The 16735-nt window shown below is 43.1% G+C and overlaps 3 protein-coding genes across 3 annotated transcripts; 1 reads left to right on the top strand and 2 right to left on the bottom strand.

The window, feature by feature from the left end:
* Positions 1–5858: 5858 nt before the first annotated feature.
* On the bottom strand, positions 5859–7419 carry AOL_s00054g941 (uncharacterized protein; the record flags this gene model as incomplete). The annotated part of the gene is made up of 6 exons (XM_011122257.1): positions 5859–5946; positions 6024–6750; positions 6814–6990; positions 7057–7143; positions 7214–7274; positions 7396–7419. The coding sequence occupies 6 exons, from the start codon at positions 7417–7419 to the stop codon at positions 5859–5861; spliced, it is 1164 nt and encodes a 387-aa protein (XP_011120559.1).
* A 730-nt stretch (positions 7420–8149) lies between these two features.
* AOL_s00054g942 (uncharacterized protein) lies at positions 8150–13197 on the bottom strand (the record flags this gene model as incomplete). Its single annotated transcript, XM_011122258.1, has 4 exons — positions 8150–8282; positions 8354–8532; positions 8611–12921; positions 12991–13197. 4 exons carry the CDS (start codon positions 13195–13197, stop codon positions 8150–8152), a joined length of 4830 nt encoding a protein of 1609 aa, XP_011120560.1.
* Positions 13198–14871: 1674 nt separating this feature from the next.
* AOL_s00054g943 (uncharacterized protein) lies at positions 14872–16471 on the top strand (the record flags this gene model as incomplete). The annotated part of the gene is made up of 3 exons (XM_011122259.1): positions 14872–15227; positions 15371–15992; positions 16121–16471. 3 exons carry the CDS (start codon positions 14872–14874, stop codon positions 16469–16471), a joined length of 1329 nt encoding a protein of 442 aa, XP_011120561.1.
* Between the last annotated feature and the right edge of the window lie 264 nt (positions 16472–16735).

Consider the following 16735-nt stretch of genomic DNA (forward strand, 5'->3'; position numbering starts at 1 on the left):
CGTACTATCAGCAGAGTTGCAGCGCTGTTCCGAGAAACTTTTAGAGTAGTAGAATATATTTTATTGATTGTTTCAAAGCGAAATCGACTTAGAAATAAGAATAACAACGGAGAGTTCAAATAGTAAGTCGATAAACTGTTAGAAGTCTACCAGACAGCGAAGTCTAGAACTAGTATGTCCTCGTCGAGATCTAGGTTTAACTGAGAAGGCTGTATAGATAAATCATATCTCCTTTAGGTTATAGTCTTAGTAGTTGAAAACTGAATGATCATTCATCAGCGTGACACCGCGTCAAATGTCTAGGGATTCATGGCCGGCATGGAGCCGGCGAGAGAGAGAAGGGAGTGTGACATCGATAAGAGAACTAGATTTGGAATACCCATGAAATACTTTCGTGGAACAGGGTTATATATTTCCTACGGATGAAACTTCCGACAGTTCTTATGTATATATACTGAGGATTGATACAGTTCAATTTGTCGCATTTCCTCGATCTTCGGCGGTTTTTTTCTACAGGTACCATATTTAAATGATTGCGGTGGTACATATGTATTTTCGACGGGGCCCATTTAGTCCTATTATACTCGAGGAGATAAATTCGAATGCTATGTTTCACGAACAAGACTAAGTTCGCCCTAGATCTATAGAAAATCTGGGAGCGACCACTGAGAAGGGTTGAGATCTAGACGATCTGGGCTCTTCACTCGGTATTGGGTTTAAAATTATCAAAAGTGTTATAGGTGACTCCATTGAAACATTGGGAGCCGGGGAGCCGATTAACTTAATTTAAGTCATATGTGGACCACAGGACAGGGTATCTTCACTAGCTTTGTAGACTAAAGACTCATGGGTTGTAGGGAGATCCTTTGGTGTCCAATCTAGAACGGTACCCTAGACCCGTATTGATATGTTATATTCTTTAAATATTCCTGTCCCACTCTTGATATAGAGGGCATGCCTGAAATATATATATTCATAAAGCTTTTGCCCAGTATATTTAGAAACCAGACTCGGAATATATAGTACCGAGCCCCGTCATAAGACTTAAATAGTATCTGTGTCACTCTTTGGTCTCTGGTGTTTGCTGGTAGGTTTTGCAGGATGACTGTACACGAGATAGATAAAGTTAGTATAACCCAAGCTCATGACAGTTAGATCGTGTTATTTTAAGCAAAGAATTAGAAGGTTGAAAGATTCAGGCCAATTGGCCAAATTGAATTCGTGTTTTCCCGCCGCAGCCGCCCCTAGGCTTCGTCGAATCGTAGATATAGATACGATTATATTTATAAATTTAAACTCCAATTCATTTTTGAGTATTATCCGGGTGCAAGCCTTGCTTTTCATGCGCTTCTTAGCTCCCTTTCTCGGGTTCTAAGTCCAAATCGAAGTGAGCATCAGGCAATCTGAGCTTTTAGAATAGATAAATACTTAAATCTGGTAAAAGAGCCATGACAATTCTTTCGCTTGCATCAGAGGCGCTTATTTTATCGCCACAATTTCGGTGACTTGGATTTGAGAGAGGTGAAATAGCTTTAATATTGTGAAGTCGCACTATGCATAGCCATGGGGGGACTCATTGGGGTTGAGATAGATCTAGATGTAGCTGTTTTGACAGGCCGGAGCCTTGGGTACGACTAGAACCCCTCTCTACCTCCAAACAACTTATGTTATATCTCTCTTGTTGGAGTATTAGTGGTCGTATTCACCAAAAATTAGGAGTTAATATTTCATCGAGTCGCAGGGATTTTCTTGAAAGGTGTCTACCTGGCAGCCGTGGTATCTATATCTGTATATTTTCATCGAGCTGAAATACACTCATGTAGTAAGAATGGACAGAGGAATTTATGACGAAAGGTTTCGGATGTGCAATGATGCGCATCCGTACATAGGGAAGATATATCGATCCCTTGTCCTTCTTCGAGATACCTGACACCTTTACTTAATATTTGTTTCTTCATGCGACTGAACTGCTAATTCTCACAAGGGTAACTACCTATTCTCCGAACTCAAGGCATTACATAGTGAATTGTCCATTAATTGTCGGGAGCAATAATATTTCGCTGTGATATAGTGTTCTTCGCCGGTTCTTTGAGATTAGGGAAAGAAATATATATACCTACTTAGGTATATCTTCGGTTTCTGTCCTTCATATTGTTTTCGAGGGCCTACCACCACTAAGGCGGTTGATTACGCCCAAGTTTTCATGCGTTTGATTTTGGTAATCCTTAAGTTTTGACACCCTAAACCGCAGAGGTTCGAATGACTCGGCTTTTGACAATTTCCCTACGAACAATTATATAAAAGCTATGCGTGAACTCATTCTTCCGGAACCGATTCAAAAGGGAGATTCGATCGGGGATACATCCAGGGTTAAGACTAGAAATCGAGTACAGAGAAACAAAGCTTGCATAGCTTAGGTTTCCCTGAAAATCGCTGTGAGCTGCGCAAACAAACTCTGGGAAATCGTCATATTGTACGTCGGTAAATATTGAATCACTGAGGATAGGATATTCGGACATTGCTAGAACATAGGGCATGTTGGAAATTCCTGGTCTCTGGCGAATAGTCGCCTCTTTCTACTAACTGATTCTTCTGATCGTAGAATATTTTCCGTCACTGTATCCTCGTTTTCTACTTCCTAGATGTGACCTTTAATTTAATCCTCAATTGGTGTGCCGAATCCGTGCTCGAGTACTCGGTATTTTGAAATTCCTCATTTCCTCGAATTGATGGGTCTAGGGTAGTCTCGGACATAAAGTTTCATTTTTGAAGTTGCGAGACAGTTTGGTACAGCTGTCGAAAGTCTTCCGTAAGACATTGGGTCTTGTCGGTCGGGTTATAGTGGGTCTCTGTTCTTCGAGCAAATCATAGCCTTTCTATTGGCATTAACTTTGGATTTAATCAAACCGTTGATTTGACCCTTTTTGTGTCCTATTTGACGGTATTAGTACCTGCGCCAGGAGGCCTTGCTTCGGTGCCGTTAATGAAGCCAAGATTTCCCTCTAATTTACATATATCTTTGACAATCTCTGACCAATTAATCCAATTATCGGCATTAAGGGATTGAAGCCAATCATAAACGTTCTTAGACATTTTCAATTGCAACGTTCACGGTGTTCGGTATCTGGTCCAGGGTTCTAAAACAGCTGGTTCAAGAATGTGATTGATTCCAGCCCCACAGCACCCCATCTATCTTGGGGGCTTAGTAGTTGGCCAGCAATATACGACCACCACCGCTGAGTCGAGTGCATGCAGTGCAGTGTCAAACTATTCCAACGACCTTCACCATTGCTAGCCCACCTCAACTCCGATTTATTCGGGTTTTTTATATGAACATGTACACCCGAGTAGCCAATTTGTATATTCCGATCAATTTGCAATTAATTCGGAGGTCTAGTCCAGTCCAATGAGTAATTAAGAATGAGGGAAGGAAGGAAGGGACTCATGACATTTTCTTCTGCATAACAAACTTTTGTTTACTTAATTACCCTCTTCCACTTGGGAATTTAAAGCAGGGCATATAGGGCGATACAGTTCATCACTCACCGGCGTGATATCGATCGATCCTAGGAGCTTAAGGATCAGTTCATATCTTTTGCGCTTCCTGGACCCCCGCCTCAAAAAGTGATATAAGATGTATGTAAGATATAATTGAACATTTTTCATCCGTGGGAGCTCCGAACTCTTGAGTAAAGAATGCGTTTCAAGACAAAAGCACGAGAATAAGGTCTAACTCTCATATCCACCGGAATGCTCTTTATAAAGTAAAACGTTGTAAGATAGAAGATGATATTCGTTTCTTCCATCATAAATATCCGTTTCTCTCCGTGGAGTAAAGCCTGGCTATATATAATATCGATCCTGGGTCCGGCTAGACCAGCAGTACCCTTATGTACTTAAGTAAGTATATATTTATATGTATAATTCAGAAAATAAATCTGAACACACATAATTTGTGTTCGATCATTTCATTGTTGATTTGATAAGTACTCGAGAAATCGACCGAATCCTTGCTTAAATATTAAAAATCTACGCACGCCGGTATCTGTAGAAAAGAATCGATATATCTGGCGACGGACGAGGTTTGGCTTCTGCCGAAGCAGATGAAGTGCTCTTATCCATAGAGTATCAAGAATCGACCTATGGCTTTACATATAAAATCGCGATCCCGATAGTAAGATAACTCCTCCTTGAAAACCATCCGGCCGAGGCTTTGTTTGCGAAATCTCGCATATATGCATAGCTAAGTGTAATAGCCAAGATGAATTCGCTGCCGTATTTGGGGGCTGGGGTAACTGCTGAGGGTAGATAAATGCATAAGAAGAAAATTCTGAGGTGGAAGAAGAAGGACCTTTACATGCCACACACAGTGATGATCTTTTGAAGAAGTTGTTCATATATGATAGATATAGAAGTGGTAATCCACCAAAATAAATCTCAAGTCCATCTGTCTGTATTGAAAAGATTCAACTAATCAGCAAATATACATACCGTCTAACCCAAAGGGAAATCCGATTAACCCACTATAAGGCACCAGGAATTGGAGATAAATATTGACTTCATCGCCTCTAAATCTTCACCTTCGATCATATCTGATGACCAAAGCAAGAGCTTAGACACATATCAGAATAGTGCCGCTTCACAGCTTCCATTCTAGCCTTCTTGAATATGAAAGCTTTTCTCCTCAGTGCTCATACCTATTCCAAGGTTTTTCAGATTATATTATCATCTGTTTTCTCTGGAAAACACGGAGTGATAAGCATTTTAGTTGGCATCTGATATTAAAATTTTCATTATTTCCCTGCTATTCTGTTCGATGAGCCAAAGTGGCACCATAATCATCGGGAGTATTGCTGGTAGCCTGTATTCAAAGTTAGCTATTCAAAGTATATAACTTTATAGCTTCGAAGCTCTCAACTTAGAATGCATCACGGGTCTCGATGGTGGTATTGCTAAGGTCGTCTTTTTTTGTCTAGAGAGAAGTCATATATATAAGAACCATCTGCAAAGGGGTGTTTAGAGAGAAATGCAACAACCAACCCATGGTATCCATCATCGATGAGAGGTTCGATGATGAGTTTAATGGGAGGCTTAATATAAAGTGAAATTTAGGAGTTGTAGAACGGAAGAAGGGAGGGGAAAGAGAGTAAGGCTGTCATGCTGTGAACAGGAGATCTAGAAAGTGATTGTTGAGTGGTAGAAGGAATAATTTACTTGGATCCCAATAGAAATGGCTGTTGTAACAAGGAAAGTGGAAGAAGAGGAGAAAAGAGACAAAAGAGAGGAAAAGAAGAAGTTGGAATGAAAAGGAAAGAGGGAAAGAGGAGGAAAGAAAGATCCTTTTAGTTCTAGAAACCCGTAGCTAGGTAGGTTACTGGGAATGGACTTGTGTTGTCAGCTGTGTCTATTGTGTTCTACTACTTTTATCCAACAATGACGTCATAGATCTATACTTCTTATCAGATGGAAGATCAAAGGCCAGCCTGACCATTTAAAAAAAAAAAAAAAGTTTGAAATCACATTGACACAAAAAAAGTAGCGCGGTACCCGGAAAAGCACCCCGCCATACCAATATCTATCTACACTGTGAATTGAATAACAAAAAAGTGAATTGGAAGGAAAAGGTGGAAGAGACGGGGTAAAGAAACCTGCGTCTTACGACTCGCGCATTGCTCTCTCTCGATCTTCAAAGGTTTAATCTTTGCCACGGTCGCCCATCTTTTCTTCCATGGAAGCCTCTTCTCCTACTTATGGTCTCTCTACATCCCACCAAAATGTTGCACCGAAGGCAACCTTCTCAAGTTGTTTAACGGACTAAGGTTCGTGAGATCAGGGAATGGACTCGGGTCTAGCTTTTCCTAAGCAAGCTCATCCATCTTGCGCAAAACCTCGTTTGTGAATTCGCCGGTGCTGTTGGTTCCGTGCATATCGTGCGTCTTGACTTTGCTGTATTCCCAAAAACATCTTTGTTAGCGCTCTTCTCTAGAGAAAAAAAAGTTACAAATTAGGATATTTTTACTCACCCCTCAGCAATAACGTTGTAAACAGCCTGCGAGATTCTTCCAGCGTGCTGGTCAAGTCCCAAATGTCTCAACATCATAGCACCGCTCAACAACATAGCTGTAGGATTGGCACGTCCCTGTCCCTTGATATCCAAACCAACGTGTCTGCAACCTGGTTCGAAAACGGCATGTTCGCGTCCCATGTTGCATCCAGGAACGACACCTGGACCACCGACAAGTCCGGCACCGATATTCGACAAAATACCACCGTACAAGTTTGGCATGACCAAAACATCGAACTGTTGAGGCTTGGAGACAGCCTGCATGGAAGCATTATCAACGATCAAGTCGTTGGTAATAAGAGAAGGGTATTCTTCAGCGACTCTCTGGAAAGTAGACCTGAAAAGACCGTCACCGAGCTTCATAATGTTTGCCTTGTGGATGACAGTAACCTTCTTCCTTCCATTGGCCTTAGCAAAGTTGAATGCGAAACGAGCGATACGTTCAGACTTGGCACGAGTGATGATTTTGAGGGACTCGACGACTCCTGGGACGGATTGGTGCTCGAGACCGGAGTATTCACCCTCGGTGTTCTCACGGATGAGGCAGAAGTCGACATTTTGGTGACGGGTCTGGAGACCTGGGATGTTCTTGATGAGGACGACGGAGGCATAGATGTCGAGTTCTTGACGGAGAGCGACGTTGAAGGAAGCGTGGCCGGTACGGTCAACGGGTGTGTAGACAATACCTATGATATTACTCAATTAGTATAAACAACAAACCCAAAATAAAAAGGAGGAGGAGGAAATACCCTTAAGACCGACCTTATTCCTCTTTAGGGAGGCAATGCACTCCTTGAAGAGAACGTCGGCATTCTTCTTGCCTTCCTCGAGACCGGAGACATCGATCTGTTCAAATTCGACTGGGACGTTGTCGGCCTTGAAGACTGTTCTAACAGCGTCGGCAGTTTCGATACCAATACCGTCACCTACACTCAATTAGATAAACAAAAATCCATAATGATGATATACTACAAGAAGAAGTAGGTATGTACCTGGTATTAAAGTGACGACGTACTTGCCGCCGTACTTGGTTGGCTTGAGAAGGTCCTCATTGACGGTGGTGGGGACAGTGGCGTATGCTATTTCCCTCAATCAATAAAAACACCATGATAAAGATTTAATTCAAATGAATTGATAGAAGAAACTTACTGCGAGCGGCGACAGTAGGAACGGCAGCGACCTGGGGTCTGACGCCGGAACGGAGGGCCGTCTATATGGATTGCATTCGGGCCGAGAGTTAGTGTGTGTTGAATTGGATTGAATCGGGACAATCGATGAGGCAGCCCCACGTGGGGGAACTCAATCGGAAGAGGGGAAAAAAGAGAAAATACCTGCAAAGCACGTCTAGAGATCATGATGACGGTAGTAATGATATAGTCTGGGGGAGATGGTATAGTAGAAAAAGAGAAAGAGAAAGAGAGAGAGAGAGTCGGTGAGAGAATGTGAAGCGGATGAAGGGAAGAGAGAAGAAAGAAGAGAGAATAATTGGGAGAGACCGAGCGAGGGAGAGAATTTGTTATCAGATTGGATTTTTTTCGGAAGGACAGCTGGAAAGAGAAGGACCGAACCTGTTACAGGATCAGATAAGATCCTGTACCGTAATGACCAGCCAGAATTAGCTTCGGCGACCCGATTCATTCCCGGACTGAGGCATAAACCGGACTTACCCTTGTTCTGCTAACTAACATTTGTCTCGGCCCGGACTTTACCCCCACTTCAAACTGCAACAGACAACGCAAAAATACTATCGCCATAGTCTAGTTTCTATCGCCATATGATGTTTATATTATTTGGACAAAGTTATATTTACGATTGATCACAGTATAATATAGATTCCAAAGAGGAGAATATATGTGTAAGTACACAAATGCATCATGTGATTAAATGATATATATATGCCATAGCTAAAATAAAATATAAAAATTAAACTCCACCCAAATGCATAAATATCGAGATTTATATATATAGATAACCGTATATTATATAGTACCTGGATAGGTGGCCAAAATTATACTGAAGGAGAAGAAAGTTAGCATTGCATTGTTCAATTGATAATTACCGAATCGGATTTTAGAAGCATAAAGACTAACCCTTGGAGAAATACCACAGCTGGTTTCTCGCATCCGCCATACTCCACAGCTTAATCTCAGTCCCATCAGCGGAGTCCGCTCCCCACAGATCCATATTAATCGCCGGGCTGTAATCTGGTACAAACATTCTGTACGAGAATAACAAGATTAGCAATAGAAGTATTAAGAGGTATTCCTGAAAGTCTGGTCAAATACTCACCGATGAGCTACCTTCGAACCATCTACTATATGCGTGCCTAAGTTCCAATTGGCCGGCTCGGTACTACTAATGATCCTGGTTCCGCCGTTAATCTTCTCGAATGGTTCACTAGGGGCTAAATAACGACCGCTTTCGACGTTGCGGATTCGCCAGTGGTCTTCATAGGATTCAAGGGTCCACTAATATGGTCAATGTTTTCAATCATTAAATCACGTAAACCGAATATCCGAGAATCGCTTTGAGAATCAACCACTCACTTGTTGAGTTCTCCAACCATGCATACTCCAACCGGAAATTGAACTACCATCCGTACCTGAGAAGTCGATAGCGGTACCAGTTGCAACGTTGGTAATAATATATTTGGTGTTTTCGTATAGCTTCGTGTCCAGGGGTTCATTCTGGGAAGACCCCCCTTCCTTCGCCCAATTCTCGACAACCCTGGCTCCACTCTTAATCATTTCCCATAAACGGTCGAACAAAGCCTTGATAAAGGCCACCAGATTGAAATGAGGCTGCCAGATTATCTCAACGGCGAATTGTCCCCCGCATAGCACACCCTGGATTAATACCCGCAATGGTGGCCCATCCGCTATCAAGCTCTTCAACGAGCCCTCAAACTCAATTTTGTTAATATCAATTAGCTTTCCTGCATGACTAATACCCCATTTTACTATATCTAAACCGAGATTTGCGACATCCTCTGCGGCCTTACACGCGTATCTTGCCAGGTTCAGCTCCGTAGTATTACTCTCCGCGAATGCAAGGGCTTTCTTCGCAAGTTCAAATGCCAGGAATTCCATACAGTTACCGAGTCCTTTCACAGCCGCCTCTGCAACATCGAGCGAGCTTTGCGCTAATGGACAACCAATGTCCAAAGCCGCACGAGCAGCATCGAATAATTTCAACTCGTCGCTGAACTTCTCGGCGCAAGTAAGCGCCTCCTCAGCGACGTCAATGTTGTTCTTATGAAAAATAAGTGCCATATCTAGGCCCTCACTAAGTGCTGAAAGAGGCAAATTCTTAGCATCTTGCGCACTTTTCAGGGCCACCTCCGCCGCAGTAATTCCGGCTTTGGCAGCCCAGAACCCTGTCAACCTAATTCCCTCCTCAATACCTAGGAGGGCACCCTGGGCAGCCGTCAAGGGCCCCAACGCAGACGCCCTCCCAGTATGCAAGGCAGCAATCTGTACTGCAATTCCAACCTTGTCCAAAACATTGGCGTTATCCAACTGTCGGATTTTACGATTAAGTTCATCTTCAATGCTGTCGACTGCCCTTTGAAATTTCTCCACAGCCTCCCGTGCCGTTTTCAATTTGTCGGCCGCGGCACCGAATACCCGGTCGAAGTATTCTATTTCATTTTGAAGCAGATTTTGTGCTATACGGATGGCTTCGTCGCTTTCTTTCTCTACCAGTTTGAGGTTCGCTTTTAGCAGATCAACAGCGGCATCTGCTTCACTCTTAACCTTATCAAGCTTATTTTTCGCATCTGAGCAGAGTGTCTTCCAAGTTCTTTCTGCATCATCGACTGCTTTCTGGAGTTCTCTCTTTTCACTTTCCAAGTATTCCTTTGCGCTATCTCGGGCTCCCTCAACTAATTTACGTTTTTCATTCCAGGTAGTCTGAGCAGCGGCCAGTTTCTCAGTAGCGATTTGACATCCTTCCTGGAAGTTCTTTTCTTGTTCGTCAAGTCTCTTCTTGACACTATCAAAACTGCCTTTTAGACCTTGTTGTGTACAATTGATTTGCTGTTCCAATTGTTGCGTTATATGCTGGACGATATGCTGTTCTAATTTAGCATATACTGCAAAATCTGCATTCTCAAAAGTCTTGAGATCCTTATAGTTGACATTGCCAGTCATTCTAGCTTGTAACTGAACCAGGAAAAGATCAGATAATTTCAATTGGATTGCAAAGTCGAATTTTGGGGATGGATGGAAATCAGCATTCAAATGTATTGCTGCGGACGCCCCCCAAACCGAAACTGCTCCATCAATATAGACTCTTTGGGCGGTAGATGATATTTCGGCATCAACTATAGGGTCTTTATTTGCTGCTCCTGTGACTTTGAGAGGCCCGATGGAGAAGGATTCAATCGTCGCCATGATTTTGACTTCAGAACCAATTTTACAGTCAAACTGTGCTCTTTTGCCAAGGATGAGCATGTCACCTTTCAAGCTCACCCCCCGAGGGTAGTACGTGTTGGCGATTGTTGCTCCAGAAGATAAATAAAGATCAAAGTCCGTGATGTGCAAGAAGTTATCTGGTCGTGGTAGCTCTTTCTCGATTATCACAGACGCAAACTTGACCAAGTCGACGACACCCAAATCCTTCTCAGTGAAAGCCAAAAGCTGTTCAGAAGTCTGGCTCACTAACATCGCACCCCCCACCTGCTTCTCGCCAATGTCAATTCGACCCTTCAATCCGATCCTTCCCGGTATACCGCTTATAGCGAAAGTGGTATAGACAATGCCGATATCGACGGCACATCCGCTAATGACAACATTCTTTCCTACTCCGCACGGGTTGACCCATTTGCAACCTTCCACCATTTCTCCATACCCTGAAGCATCCTCAACACCGGCTTTAATACCAAGATCAAATCTCAGCGGATCTTGTTCCTTGAGTTTGATAGTGAACTCTGCTTGCAAACCCAGCTTTATACCCCCTCCTGTTTGAATATAAAACGATACTGGACCAGTATAAAGATCCGGGGTGAAAGTCATTGTTCTTTCACCGGGGAGTATAAGGCCTAGCGAGAAGGCACCGTTGTTATAACTCGCTCTAAGGATTGTTCCTTCAACGTTCGTTCCCAGGATCGTCTTGAGCGCCGGGATTTCAGCTATCCTAGCGCAGAATTGAATTCCTTTGGCAAGCGGATACCCGCGAGTATTGTACTTGCCACCACTATCCTCGTGATTTGAAGCCATGAGAGCAAGACCATTTAGCGAAATGTCGAGGAAAGTTCCCTCGAGCTCAGGACACAGTCTACTCGTTTTCAGATCTCCTTGCGCCTCGCCATATATAGCCCATTGTAACTCTTTGCCGTCACCGGGTTTCTTCGTGTAGACGCCAACTCGGAGATCAATACCGGCGAATGAGACATCTCCCATAATAGCGAATTTGGTTTCTCGCTCAGAGCTGTTCTGACTCTTTGTTCCAATGAAAATGTCTAACTCCGCTTTATGGATATCAATCCCCTTGAAGGACATATCACTAACACCACCAGATATACTGATTCCATCTTTTTTAAATGCGACTTTTGCGTTAGCGCTAGAGTGGCCGTTGATAATAACGGTGCCGGCTAGAACAAACCCGTCCTTCGAAATATTGATGTACATCGATTGAAGCACGACATCGTGGTCAAATATATCGAGCTCTGCATCCATCATCTGTTGGAATAATTCTCCAACATCGTGAAGTGACAGATTACCGATGTATGCTTCCAGAGAATATTCGTCTGATCCATACGTACCCGCAACCGGAATGGTGGTCTGTCGCCATTGCATGTCAGCTTCGACTCTGAGTTTGAATGCTGTATTCTTTGTCGCGGTACTGATCATGGCTTGAAAATGGACAGAAGAAAGATTCAACCCCTTGATACCAAAGACTTCTTTCCATTCATCGTCCCTCAGAGTTACTGACAACAAATAACTTTGGGAAAACTTTCGAAGATGGTAATGACATTGTAACGGCACCAGGGATCCTACAACGCTGATATTAAGATCCCCGAAAAAACCGTAGCCAAATTCCCATCTCGTAGTTCGCCGGGCGAGATCGGTTTTAGAGTCCATGAGAAGTTCGACGCCGACGCGCGTGAACTCTAGGAAATCGAAGAGTTTGGCAGACATGTGTTCGATGGATCCGGTTAATACCAATTGATTGACCGAAGGAAAAGAACCCCAATCTCTAGCGGCGCCGATGTACGTAGAAAAGTGGATTGAAGGATTCTCTTGACCAAAGTATTCATGAAGGAAGTCTGAGACTGGTTGGAGAGCGCCTTTGAAAATTACATCAGATTTCAAATAAACTCCTGTGAGTTCGAATTGGTCAACCTCATAAGCCAGATAGGAGAAAGTGACGTTTTCGAGTTCGATTGAATCGATAGAATATCCCTTCATACTCGGAAAGAAAGCTCCGAGGGAGAAAGAGGAGGTCTTTGGTCTGAATATCTCGGCGTAGGGTTGTTGAGCGGTAACATTATGGTAGACCTCTAGTTTTCCTGGGACGAGGCCATAGGCGTTGATGTCGCCTATAACTACAAGATTTTTTATATCAATTGAAGGACCAAGATTTTGTTGATTTGAGTTATGGGAGGCATTCTCCAGGGGGTTATTCTGTAATTCTCCTGGTGTTGCTTCTGGGGTGGGTTGCATAGCAGATGGTTCAGGTGCTGCTATCATGGATGGAGCCAAATGGGCTATCGCTTCCTGTGTCAGAGCGACAAGGGTGCCGTCGATTCCATAAGCTGCAAAATATGGGTTGAAAACGAAGCAGCCCGCATACTCAATACTGGGGCCATCTGGTGGAGTCAATAAACCGGCAGCTCCTTTGAGTTGGTTAATCCCCTACATCATAATCAATTGTTAGATAGACCGGTAGATATAGATATACAAAGTAGTAGTTGAGAGACTTACGGAACTGAGATCCAAATCGAGGTCCCAAGAACCCTGACGCAATCTTTTAGATCGATCGTCAGTATCCCTGACCGAGTCAGATCTGGTTCGTTTGAGGGGCTGGGGAGCTTCTTCGACATCTTGTTTCGTAATTTTGGTCGCTCTTTTCTCAACATCTACTGATGGAGAGCGAGACCGACGACGCTTGCGGTCTTGGATATCATCCATATTCAAGATTAACCGCCTTTAAAATGTAGAATTTAAGGGATAATGATCAATTGAGACTTATAAAGGAAAAACAATTTCAAAGGCTATATCTTTGTAAATTTAGAAAAGATTTATAATCGATAGTATAGAAAAGGTATAATAGAAAGTGTTTTGTTTTTTAAAAAAAAAAATCTTATAATACGAGACAACCGAGAAGGTCCTAAGATATGTATATAGATGGGGAAATAGGTAACCATCACGTCGAACCGCCCATTTAAGTATCTCGATTCACCCATACACCTTTCGAAGTCAACGTTGCACAGACTAGCATATCCTAAAGACAAAATACAACAATCTTAGCGCAACGGAATTCGCGGAAACCAGCCATCTCGGAATTCAGTCAAAACAATTAAATCAACCAAACGTTGCGAGCGCCTTGCATTGCATTGGGCTAATATCAACAAGGTGATAAAGTGGAGATTCTCAGCCCGTATTTACTTTTGGCTTGCGGCACCTACATATTCACTACATAGTAAAGCCCAACAGCTGCAGGGCCGCATTGCGAGCGAGCTACCCGGAGAATCTAAGACTGCATAGAACATTAATTAACCGATCGCTTATATGTACGAAAACTGAGTTAGGTACAGACAAACGTATGTTATATGCGGAATGGGATACTGCATCATTCAGCCGTTCGCTTTCCGAAATGCGCAAAGGTGTCGTGCGGGTATACTATGTACGAGGAACAACGAATATTTAAAGTTTCTGGCGTGCGTGTGGCTTCGGGGCTGAACCAGAAACGTTCGAAAACCCTGTCCCACGTTGGGCCACGAATTAAAGAAGCAGCTCACGGTACTCAGGCCTGAAGTTGGGCTGAATCGCCTGGGTAGGCTGTTTACAATATGTTATAATATGAGCCTGCTAACGGCCGCTAAAGCTTATAAAGATAGGATGAAAGGGGTTTCCAACCAACGCATACGCCGTTGTTGCATTCCGAAGCCGCACTATGCATGCAGCGCACACTTTATCAGCTTTATGCAGGGAAAAGAACATCGCAGTCGCAACTTCGGCTGGCGCACGCTCTCCAATTGGTTGCGCATACAGGCCTGCAGGGGACTTTGGTCACTTAACTGCATAACAATATACTTTTTTGGAACGCCATGGCGTTCTGTCTCAGCTCAAAAGCTTCAACCGTTTTTTCCCGCGGCTTGACTCGGGCACTCGCGTGCATTGAAGTTGGCGGGCGGAGTCTGCAGAAGTCTGCAAAGGCTTCTTGATTGTGATATCAATTACAGCATTGACATCGTTAGCCGCAAAATTCGATTAATTCCCTCTTGGCTAGCTCATAAGCATTTGAGTTATAGAAGCTAACCGGATTATGGGTATAGGTATAGTATAGGTATAAGTAAGTATATATAGGCAATGCGACGGGCATCGAAGCTTTATTACATTAGCATCACCATCAAGATCGTCTTCAAAATTATTACAAAACTACCCGCTCCAACTTCCAGGTCTGGGTACGAGACAACCGTTCCAAGCACTCTTTTTGCTTTTCTACGTATTATTTTCTTCCTAACACACTTCAAATTCTCATCATACACATCGATATCATATATATATATCTCAAGATCCATATCAACATATATATATTGTTCGCAAAGAAACCCCGCAAGAGTTCTAAACTAGCTTGTCACCATGGCCATGCAACTAGAGGACCCAGTTAGCTTTAAAGATCAGTGGAAAAAACACATTACAACAACCAGCAGAGAAATCTATCTGTTCGAGCCGATACAAAAAGGCAAGGGGCTGCCAATTTTCCATCATACTCTAGCCCCTGCTGGTACAAAGGACGATGCTTGGTACTCCAAAACTACGTTCGCTAGGTTGGCTGCATCCTCAGCGTTCAATTTTCAGCCGGCTACTCCTTACAATATCTATGGAACTCCTGGGAGTTTACCCAATCCCACTCAAACTATATACGTTCCTTTACGCTACATTCGTTTTGCGGTGGAATATCCGCTGAAGGGTATATACCCTGGAAACCCCCAATTGTAAGTCAACTTCTTGATTCCTTAGGCGCCAATGGACCGCTAGCTCTATGTGGTAAAGTTCTTCTTTAGATAGCGCTATAGCGATCCATTCAAGGTCGAAAGCTAGTAAATCACATATGCCAACATATATTGTCACTGTCTAGGCTCACGGGAGACCTCAAGATGCCACTGGGAAGGAGAGTATCAAAAAATTATGGAGGAGAGAAAATTACACCGCAAAACCCTGAAAATGAGGGCCTAATCACCCTGGATAATTCTGAAGTCTCAGTAAATTTCGACCAGAAGCAGATAAAAGTTCCATATCCTAACAGTACCAGCACCGGGGAGAAATATATCTCCGAAATCCTGGAAAAGCTACAAACGAAGCTGAAATCCAATCAGTTTCATTTAATTCCGTTTAGAACCGAGGATGGGGCCTTATACTGGAGCCGAGCACAAAAAGGGCTTGATCAGGCGGATGTTCCAGCAGAGCATCGTAAATTATGGCGATCTTTCCTTGATACGCGAACGAAAGTCAGTGCTAGTGGCAACAAGAGAACTTGGAGAATGAGATATGATGATAGAGATCTCAAAACCCCACTCATTGTGAAATATACAAAAACAGCTGAGAACCGATTCAAGGATAAAGGGTACGACGAAGTTCCCATTTTTATGGCAAAACTCGTTAAGGCCATCAATGATATATATACGACACCGAAGGAAAACCCAAGGACGAACCAATTGGAACTAGATGTCTCTGAAAAGCACCTAAGTGATTATTGTCTGGTAAGTGCCTCAATTTCCATTGCCGATCAAGATCAATTGCATTCTTTGAATTCAAAGCTACCCTCTGCATAAAATCGTTCATACCATCAAGAATTCTAAGGTTACTCACCAAAATGACACTGGCATAGTTATCAGAAAATCCCTTTGGATTGTTCCAAACATACATCCATAAAACTGAAATACAGAGCTATATGAAAGACTTAGCATTGAACCTACAAGAGCCAAAGGCAGAAGATGTAGCAAGCGGAAAGGCTCTTCACTGTAGTCCACTTCGAAGTTTACCAATTGAAGACGACTTCGAAAAAAGTATGTATGATTACTTCAACGAGCTCGCAGGAGGTGGAGAGGCCTTAGATCCGGACTCAGAGGATGAAGAGGATGCCAAGACGGGGGAAGAAGCAGAGGAAGCGCTGGCACAACTTGATGGAGGCCAACAGGTTGGAGGAACCAACCAGAATTTGGGCCGAATGGAAGAGTAAGCATCTGAAATTCCGAAATCAAAACTATTTCATACGCTATAGTGGATATATTCCTAATCCATCCCAGGGAAACAAGCGGAGCATCAAAAAAGAATAATTCGCTACCTTTGAAAGGAAACGGAGTAAAGCCAGAGTCAAGCAAAAAAGGAGAAGAATTCAAAAAATCAAAATTACTGGAACTCTTTCCCAAAACCCCCCAAGATGGGGGGTGGAGACACTCATCAAAAAAACATGGAAGTATTATCCTTAGTTCTAGAAAGATTA

The sequence above is a fragment of the Orbilia oligospora genome (genome assembly GCF_000225545.1).
Source record: "Orbilia oligospora ATCC 24927 unplaced genomic scaffold scaffold00054, whole genome shotgun sequence".
Classification (NCBI taxonomy): Eukaryota; Fungi; Ascomycota; class Orbiliomycetes; order Orbiliales; family Orbiliaceae; genus Orbilia; species Orbilia oligospora.